Genomic DNA, 9466 nt, shown 5'->3' on the forward strand with positions numbered 1-9466 from the left:
ACAAAAGATTGTTCTAATTTAATGTTTTTGTTTTGCACAATCATAGTTTTAGTTTTGTTAACATTTAGTGTAAGTTGCCAGGTGTCACAATATTCTTCTAAATTATTTAAGCTATTTTGCAAACCTTGTTTATTTTCTGAAAGTATAAGTAGATCATCTGCAAACATAAGACAATTTACCTCAGAAGAAACTAATTTTAAAGGATAATTATCATTTTTTGAGAGTTCACTTTCAATATCATTTATAAAAAGATTAAACAAAGAGGGGCTTAAAGAATCTCCTTGTTTCACCCCTCTTGATATTTCAAAAAAGTCTGAGTGCTGATTCTGCACTTTGATAGACGATTTAGTGTTAACATATTGTTGTTTAATAATATTATAAAAAAATTTACCAACTCCTAGGTTATAAAGTTTATAAAGGAGGGCTTTTCTCCATACGGAGTCAAAGGCCTTCCTTAGATCTACAAAGCATGCATATATTTTCTTTTTATTTTTATGTAAATATTTATTTATTAATGATTTTAATACAAAGACACTGTCAGAAGTCCTATGATTTTTACGAAAACCAAATTAAAAACAATTTAGTGGCGTAATGGGGAGATAATTTTGACGAAGTAGAATCCTGACTGTAACCGTGAGATCCAGGTCCGAAGCTGGTAAACGGGTCGAAACAACCTAATATATATATTTATAACAGAAATGAATAGGATGAAAGGGGTCATTTTCTGTGACAAACTATATTATAAGTTTGGAAGGTTCTCTCAACCATTTCGAAGTTTCTCAAACAGTATAATGAAGAAGAATTCTACAGGTTATCTGTAAGTTATTGTGGAAATGAAATTGTTAGGAAGATCAGAGACATATATATATATGTCTCTGGGAAGATGTATAAAAACTACCAATGTACCTAATTTTAAATCGAGGCTTTAAGTCTACGCTGTTGAAAAATTATGCAAAAAGTGTAAGACCCATCATGCAAGTACAAAGTCAATCATTCAATACGTAGTCCAGCCCTTTTATCGTATTTGAGAACTCTGACATTGTCACAATTGTCCCCAGGTACATGTAATCTACCCGGTAGCTTGTACCATTGAGAGTTATGGAGGGCAAGCTGGACTCGGTGACAACAGAAAAAAGAAATGACAATAAGTCACTTGTGCTCAATAAAACACATTTTCAAGTGCACAGGTTCTACATGTTGAAACTGTTTGTATAAAGCTTTATATTTCAGAAGGGAGATCTGGATGCTTCAACCTTGTAGGCACTGGCTATGCTCATGTTGAAAACGTACATGTAGGTCTAATCTGGGAACAGTATATCTAACGGGAAATGAATCTGATACGCTTTTCAGTATAAAATTGATAAAATCTCGGACTCCCCGAGACTTCCCAAGATTTACGGATTTTGGTAGCGTCTGACTGAAAAACTATCAGAACTGCTCAACAAATAAACCACATAACTCTAATTGTAAATAAATACAAGTTTTATCATTTAGTAGATATATTTTGTCATATAGAATTACCAAAATAAGTTTGATTTATTTGATGTGAAGTGTTTTATAATAGTTTGGGAATTTGTAAATCATCGCGGCAATGGCCGCCATTTTTTTATTACCTGGTTTGCATTCTGCATAATTCTGTGATGAAATGCTTGCGATTTTAACAAATTTGAAGTGACAGAATACAAGTTTGATACACTAGCATCACTATAAAACTAGTTTGAATGACATTTTATTGATAATATCAGAAATTATTAGGATAATAGCGAGTCCGTTTTTAACACATGTCCGTTTCTGTATCGTATCTTTATTAACTATGGCACGACGATAAAATCGACTACAATCAGGTAGTGTCAAGTCCCGTCAATATATATGTTCCTGGTCTAATAAGGGAGCTACCATTTGATTTTTGTGGGGGGGGGGGGGGCTAGGATGAAATTTGGAAAAAAATAGGCAGGACAGGAGTTTTGAGTAAAAAAAAAGGTAGGATGAGACACTTGCAAAAAAAAAAGTCAGGATAAACTAAAAAAAAAAAGGCAGGACCGATTAGAGTGAAAAATAAAAAGGCAGGACAGAGATTACAGCTTAAAAAAAATGCAGGACAAAATTTTTCATCCTAGCCCCCCCCCCCCCCCCCCCCCCCCCACCCCCCCCCCCCCCCCCCAGCCAATAGACCACTTTCGAGTTATGTCCTTCACTGGAAAAGTTCGTCAGTTATGCGCACCTTTATGATGTCATTTACCAGATAGAGTGGATCGCCTGTATCCCTGCACTATTAAAGTTCATCAAGCGTAATTCGTGATCGTCATTATGCAGGATAAACTAGAAATAATGTATGTTCTGTATGTACTAAATCACAATTCCCTAATGACAGCAGTGCTGATTATCAATTATATAAATTTAATTTGCCGAATAATTCGTGCAATATATAGCACCATTTTTTTTTAACCGCTCGCTCAACATGGGAAGGAAGTGATGATACCCCCAAAGGCAAGAATGATGTTCATTAAAACCAAAGTTTTGAAGGAAATGCAAGGAACTCGAAAGTGGTCTATTAATTACGAACGTAACAATAATATTTTTGTCTATAGTTACGTTGTGTTATTGTAATATATATATAGTAACGTCCCATATGTATGTACTACATTTTGTGTATATTGAAATACAACTTGAAAACTTTTATTCATAAATAATTCAATGATACGATATTGCATACAGATAATTTGTGTATTTTATTGACAATGGCAGCTTCGCGTTTTTGGTAGCCATGGCAAACGAATGATGCCGCAATGTGCACGTGGATTTTGCACACTCAACAGTTCCACTCTGCAATTTATGTCATCTTTTATTATTATTTCATTTCTGTCGATTACCGATGTTATTTTCAGGTCGGCTTTTAATATGCAATTCAAGAGCATGTCTGATTTGGAAAAAAAAACATAAAAATAAGAGTCAAGAACTATTTGTGAAGGCAATTGATTTTGGTGTTCGTAACCCAACCTAGCATTCTGGCAATTAGTGTCCAACATAACAATAACTTTTTTGTTATTGTTACGTTTCAAGGTAATTGTAGCCAGTGCCTACGTAGTATGCAGCTACTTTATATTAAGTAGTTTCCGGCTGTCATATGTCCATTGTCCTTGACCTCATATTCATGGTTCAGTGACTGCTTGAAAAAAAGTATATTTTTTTGTCGTGAAGTTTCTCACTTATTATGAGTATATTGCAATAGGATAACTATATTTGGTATATGGGAACCTTGCAAAGTCTCCATGTCAGTCAGACCTTGGACTAATACTTTTATCTATTACATTGTAGGCCCAGGTCGGACAGGGTTCACCTCAACCTCATTTTATGGATCAGTATTCAAGGTTAAATTTTCATAGTCAAGTCTGTATTATGTATCTCAGATACTACAAGCAATAGGTCAAGTAAATATGGTGTATGGAAATATTGTAAGGTGTACCATTCTGTCTAGCAGGGTTCATATGACCTTGAACTCCTGTTATATCATGGGAAATGGGGCCATAAGTGTATTCGGAATTACTACAATTACATGACGTTGGTGTATTTTCACTGATATTTACATCTTTACAGACTTGGCTATAATTAAACACAAATTTCCGGGTAGATTTCTTGTAAATATAACAAATAAGAGGGAGTATGGATACAAATTAAAACTTCAACTTGATTGAATTTTGTTCTTTCTGAAAATGTGCATGCTAAAGCACTGGTACATTTACATTTAACATAATGTTTTTTTACTGCAACTTACTTTTATGTTATTTTATGGCAGAAGAATACCAAAAGAGTTCATGGAGCGTACAGATTGGCAGCTTTTATCAGCTGATAACAAGAAAGTTGAAGCCACTATGAGACACCCTGGTCTTGAATTTAGAGATTATGACAAAACAGGTAAATATGTAAAAATATGCAAATAAAAAATGAAAACAAAATGAGTCTGAAGCACTTTTCTGAATTTACTTTCATCGTGAATGCACAAAGCCAATGATGTTTAAGAACCAAAAAGGACAAAAAGATAATAGCCAAATCCATCTAAGGTCAACTTTGTCTGAGGAAGTCGAAACCTTAGTTTCTTAAAAATTTAAAAATTTTAATTTAGTTTATCCATTGGTTTCCAGTTGATAATGTTTATACTGCTTGGCCAAATCTTTTGAAACTTTATAAGGGGACGACCATTTGATATTCTGGGGGGGGGGGGGGGGAGGGGGGGCAGGAGGATTTTGAAAATAAATAACCCAGCCTTGATAATAACAAAAATGAATGGTTTGTTCTGTGGTAGTTTGAAAATAAATGACCTGACCTACAATGTATTGAAATAAATAACTCAGCAGGTCTTTTAAGCCATTTTATAAATGCTATTCTAAAGTATGAAATGGCACCATATTCTTCCAAAATTCGTCTTTTTTCATATTTTTTTTTCGGGAAAAACTTCCCAAATCTTTTATAATACAATGTATAAATATCAATGTACTTGAAATGTCTGAAAATGGGTTTCAATTAACTAGAGGTATATTAACTCAGGAACATTTACCTCACTTTCATAAGAGGGCTGTAACTAAATTGAGGCAAATGCCTCAGGTAGGAAATTTCAAAAACAAAAGCTTGTCTTCATATCAAATTGTTTTTACTTCGAATGCCTTGCAAGAAGCAAGTTCTGTTCACCCTCTGACATAGCCCCTGTTTTTCAAGATCCATGTTTCTCATTTAATTATAGTTTTCAGTGTTATTTGTCTATAATGTTTGTGGTTTTGTGTTTTATCTGTTCCAGGGTTTGTCTTTTGTTCATTGATTGCCCTTCTTTATTCTCTTAGTGTTGCATTCCATTTGTAATTTAGTAATTTTTTTTAAACTTGAGTTTTATTTTATTTAAGGACTTTTTATCTAATTTTACAAACTACATGAATTTCAAATTGTATCTCAGTTAGGAACTACATCAAGTTGTAATTGAAATGTGTTATAGAAACTTACTTGACATAGTTTATCAATGATAATCAGCCCCTCTTAACTTAATTTGAGAAAAAAAACACATAATTGACAGGCATATTAAAAAAAATTTCTGCAAGCCAAAACACTATAAAAAAAAAAGCAGCCACATACTTAAGTTTGTGAATTACACTTTTTGCTTTATCCTACATATTGGTCTTTTGATGTTGTCCCTAAAAACTAAAAGTCTTACACTGAATCTATATTATTTGCTTTGAGACAAAAATATTGTCGAAAAAATAATTAACAGAACTTGCATTTCAGATTAAGAAAGGATCTGGGAAACGCGCAGAATGCACGATTTTGCATCATTTTTCGATACCTTCTTGGGGCCTTCAGCGGCCCCCAAAACCTTCGCCGAATTTTTTTGCCTCGCTCCGCTCGGCAAATATGTTTGACATTACTTTTAAAAGAGGCTTAGTTACAGCCCCACATTAATACCTTGTACGTATGCAATAAATGCAGTTGGGAATTCAGAAAATTCACTTCCACAGATTTAATTCTGATTAAATGGTACATAATTATTTGACTATACATTTATTATCTATTTAGGAATAAAAAAAAAATTAAAAATTGTGTGTTTTCAAATATTATAAATATAATTGTGAAAATAAATAATCAGTCCCTTGTTTTAATGAAAATGAAAAATCATGCTTCAATAGTGCAGAAAATAGATAATCTCTTCTTCTAGTTCACAAAAATAAATAACCGATCCAAAACAAATCCTCCTGGCCCCCACCAGAATATCAAATGGTCGTCCCCTAAACACAATATTATGGACTATAAATACAGGTCAAGTTTGAATTTGATGGTTTTCAGGCTTTGTCATTTACCAAGTCAGGAATATGACAGTTGTTATCCATTCGTTTGATGTGCTTGAGCTTTTGATTTTGCCATTTGATTAGGGACTTTCCTTTTTTGAATTTTCCTCGGAGTTCAGTATTTTTGTGATTTTACTTTTTACCCTTCAAGAGTTATGCCCCTAAGTTGAATACATTAAAATGTTAACTTTTTTAAATTTTGTGATGATAAATAAATTACCTTTTGACCAAATCTTTTGAAAAATAAATACAGTGTCATGGACAATAAAATATAGGTCTACTTCAATTTTGATGATTTTTGAGGACAAAGTTTTATTATTGCAAAAAATGCAACAGTATCAGGTTAACAATAATAAAAATTTGCATGCATAATTTTAGTAGTGATTTTCCTTTACAAAATGTTTGCAATTGAAATTAGTTCTAACATTTTTACCAGTAATCAGCAATGATAAATGTATGCATTAATTTCTGAATTACAGTACCTTAAAACTATGATTTTTTTCTAGCATCTTTGCTTTACAGGTGATAATGAAAGTACCATTTTACAAAATCTTTTTAGAATCGACACAAACTCTCTTATCTTTTTTCCAGTGAACAGCATTAACCAAATACTTAAATTAATAGTCAGATGATTCAGATTGTATATATGGCATAGATTTGATCGATGTACCAAAAGTACATTTTAGCACTTTGTTTTATAGGTAAACCAAAGTTATGGGAAATGATGAGTTTATGTTCTTCATCTCGTGTGTACATGCATCATGTTGCAATAGATGATGTTGGAAGCACTTTTCGAGACTTCAAAGACTTAACAAAAGATCACATGACTTTCCTTGTAACTAGTCAACTGACTTTTTCAAAAGCATTATACAACATGTCCATTCTGAATAATCCTTTGTTTATAAAAGTACAAGGTGGTTATATAGGAAACACTTCTTTAAATGCTCTTACAACTGTAAGCTTGGATGAAAACAGCACAGAATTAATGTCAAACTTAAATCAAGTTGTGTATATTGATCCAGAAACAAGAAAACCAACTCCATTACCAAGTTGGTGGAAAGAAAAATATGCTGAATCTTCCAAAGAGAAATCATCACTGATAATAGACAAATTTAAAAGACCATTAAAAACAGGTCGTCAAAGATTTCAGGTCACTTGGACATATACAGACGGCTATGAGCATGCAAATTGGACAAGTTATGCACGATATGCAGTTGACAGTGCACATCTTTGTAGCAAAGAAGGAATATTAAAGAATTTTGAGGAAAATATAAAAAATGGTGTTTCAAACATTCAGTTGCACTACTATGGAGAATCAGTACAGGGTGATTATTTAGACATTTATACTTGGGAAGATTCAGAGGACTCAAAAAAACTTTATTTTGATATAAGCAAAGATGAAAAATCTATATTTCAGTGTATCATGTATTTCTTTTGATAGTGTAATATTTGCATTACCTTACCGACTTACAAAAATCTGGTAATAAAATTGTACTTAGAATTGCTATTATTGCCTATTTAATATATTTTTAATGAAGTTTTAGCTTTCATGACAAAAAAGCCACTGAAAGAATTTGGCATTACTTGTAGAAAAAACATGAACCCTACCATAAATGGAGGGGATTTCAGGTGCTCCTTAGGGGTAAGTTGATCCAGCTCACCTATTTGCACCTGTCAAGTTGCTCAAGTTAAAATCTGGTGACAAGTTATTTAATTTGTAATTATCATTTGAGGAACCTCTGGATTAATTTTAAGAAATGAGGATATCCTTTTTAGATAAAGATTATTTATTATTTATATATATAGAAGCCATTTACAAATGTATGTTTTTAATTCAACTTTGAACGCATTAAATATGTTAAGAGAGTAAGGCAGGCGCGTAGCTGCCTTTACACAAAAAATCATTTGCTTGCACATTTTTTTCACAAAAAAAAAAAGTCTGATATTCTGATAGTCTTTAGTCTTTACAGATTATCGTGTCGGTAACTACATCAACTACTGAACGGTCATTTATTGCATTACGGCGACTGAAAACTTATCTCCGTTCAACCATGGTATGGTGTACCATTTGGTTCAAAAGGTATTTTTATCGATTAACCGCTATTTATATACCGGTTAACCGCTATTTTTATCGGTAAACCGCTATTCAATGTCGGTTAATCGCTATTTTTATCGGTTAACCGCTATATATTTGTCGGTTAACAGCTAATTTTATCGGTTAACCGCATTTTTTATCGGTTAACCGCTATTTTTATCGGTTAATCGCTATTAATTTATCGGTTAACCGCTATTAATTTATTGGTTAATCGCTATTTTTATCGGTTAACCGCTATTTTTTATTGTAAGTCACTTCTAATTTATCGTCTATGAACAAAACAACTAATTATTAGAAATAAGTAAGTGATTGATGGAGGAATTTTATCGCTTAACCTGTTTCAACAGTAATTTGAATTGCTGACTCCTCCCATGTTGGTCAATTATTCCCACCCAACTTAAAGAATTGTTTGACGAACGCCCACTTGTTTCGAGCGTTTAGCACGTGGCAATATCATAGCACATAGCACTATATAGCACGTCAGCAATCTTTATTTTATTTATGACAAAACGTATTGCTTTGCGTGAATTAATCACCAAAGAATGGATTAATTTACCTCTCAGATTCCCATCTTCTCCCGCCCTCACCTCCTTTTTTATATTTACGCCGACAAAACAACGCGGTAGACGCTTTCCTGGTGATGGAATTTACAATTTCTACCTCTTTATTCCTAAATATCATAATTTCTAGATCGATTCGTGATTTATTGTTTTTTGTTTGTTCATTCTCTTTATAAAACATTGAAAACAATATTATGCACTGGTTGTTTTTGGCTTACTAAGCATCTTTAACGCTTCCACAAGATACCAAATGACACAGAAATTAACAACTATTATAATAGGTCACCGTAAGGCCTTCAACAATGAGAAAAGCCCATACCGCATAGTCAGCTAGAAAAGGCCTCGAAATGACAAATGTAAAAATGTTCAAACGAGAAAACTGACGACCTAATTTATGTACAAAATAATGAACGAAAAACAAATATGTAACAGCAACAAAAGACAACCACTGAATTACAAGCTCCTGACTTGGGAGAGGCAGATACAGAATGTGGTTGGGTTAAACTAGAATACATTTTCCAGAAAATTTATGAATACCGGTAGCTTTTTTCTTGAAAATGTATCACTTGATTTTTTATGAAGCGGTTTTTATACGACCGCAAAAATTAAAAATTTTTTGGTCGTATATTGGTATGACGTTGGCGTCGTCGTCGGCGTCGTCCGGCGTCGTCCGAAGACACATTGGTTTTCGCACTCTAACTTTAGTTTAAGTGAATGGATCTCCATGAAATTTTACCATAAGGTTCAATACCATGATAGGAAGGCTGGGATTGATTTTGGGGGTTATGGTACCAACAGTTAAGGAATTAGGGGCCAAAAAGGGGCCAAAAACAAGCATTTTTGTAACTTCCAGACAATAACTTGTGTGTAAGTGTATGGATCTCTCTGACATTGTACCACAAGGTTCCATATCACAAAGGGAAGGCTGTAATTGATTTTGGGGGTAATTGCCTCCAAATTTTAGGAATAAGGGGCCAAAAAAGGGG

At 33.2% G+C, this 9466-nt stretch overlaps 1 protein-coding gene across 2 annotated transcripts; it reads left to right on the forward strand.

Annotated features, from left to right (window-relative positions):
* The first annotated feature begins 692 nt into the window (after positions 1-692).
* Positions 693-7332, forward strand: LOC127701174 (uncharacterized). 2 transcript variants are annotated; one of them, XM_052205001.1, is made up of 3 exons: positions 693-817; positions 3794-3912; positions 6527-7332. In XM_052205001.1, exons 1-3 carry the CDS (start codon positions 699-701, stop codon positions 7261-7263), a joined length of 975 nt encoding a protein of 324 aa, XP_052060961.1. In that variant the 5' UTR covers positions 693-698; the 3' UTR covers positions 7264-7332. The 2 variants fall into 2 exon arrangements, with proteins under 2 accessions (XP_052060961.1, XP_052060962.1); XM_052205002.1 differs by lacking the exon at positions 693-817 and adding an exon at positions 885-1292.
* Positions 7333-9466: the final 2134 nt, after the last annotated feature.

This window comes from Mytilus californianus, unplaced genomic scaffold (assembly GCF_021869535.1).
Source record: "Mytilus californianus isolate M0D057914Y unplaced genomic scaffold, xbMytCali1.0.p SCAF_5, whole genome shotgun sequence".
Taxonomy (NCBI): domain Eukaryota; kingdom Metazoa; phylum Mollusca; class Bivalvia; order Mytilida; family Mytilidae; genus Mytilus; species Mytilus californianus.

Bases quoted from the DNA above. Each gene is read 5' to 3' on its own strand.
- LOC127701174 (XM_052205001.1), top strand. From the start codon at position 699: ATGAATAGGATGAAAGGGGTCATTTTCTGTGACAAACTATATTATAAG. The intron at 818-3,793 runs GTAAGTTATTGT...ATTTTATGGCAG, and splicing joins AAGAATTCTACAGGTTATCT to AAGAATACCAAAAGAGTTCA. The intron at 3,913-6,526 runs GTAAATATGTAA...TTTGTTTTATAG, and splicing joins TAGAGATTATGACAAAACAG to GTAAACCAAAGTTATGGGAA.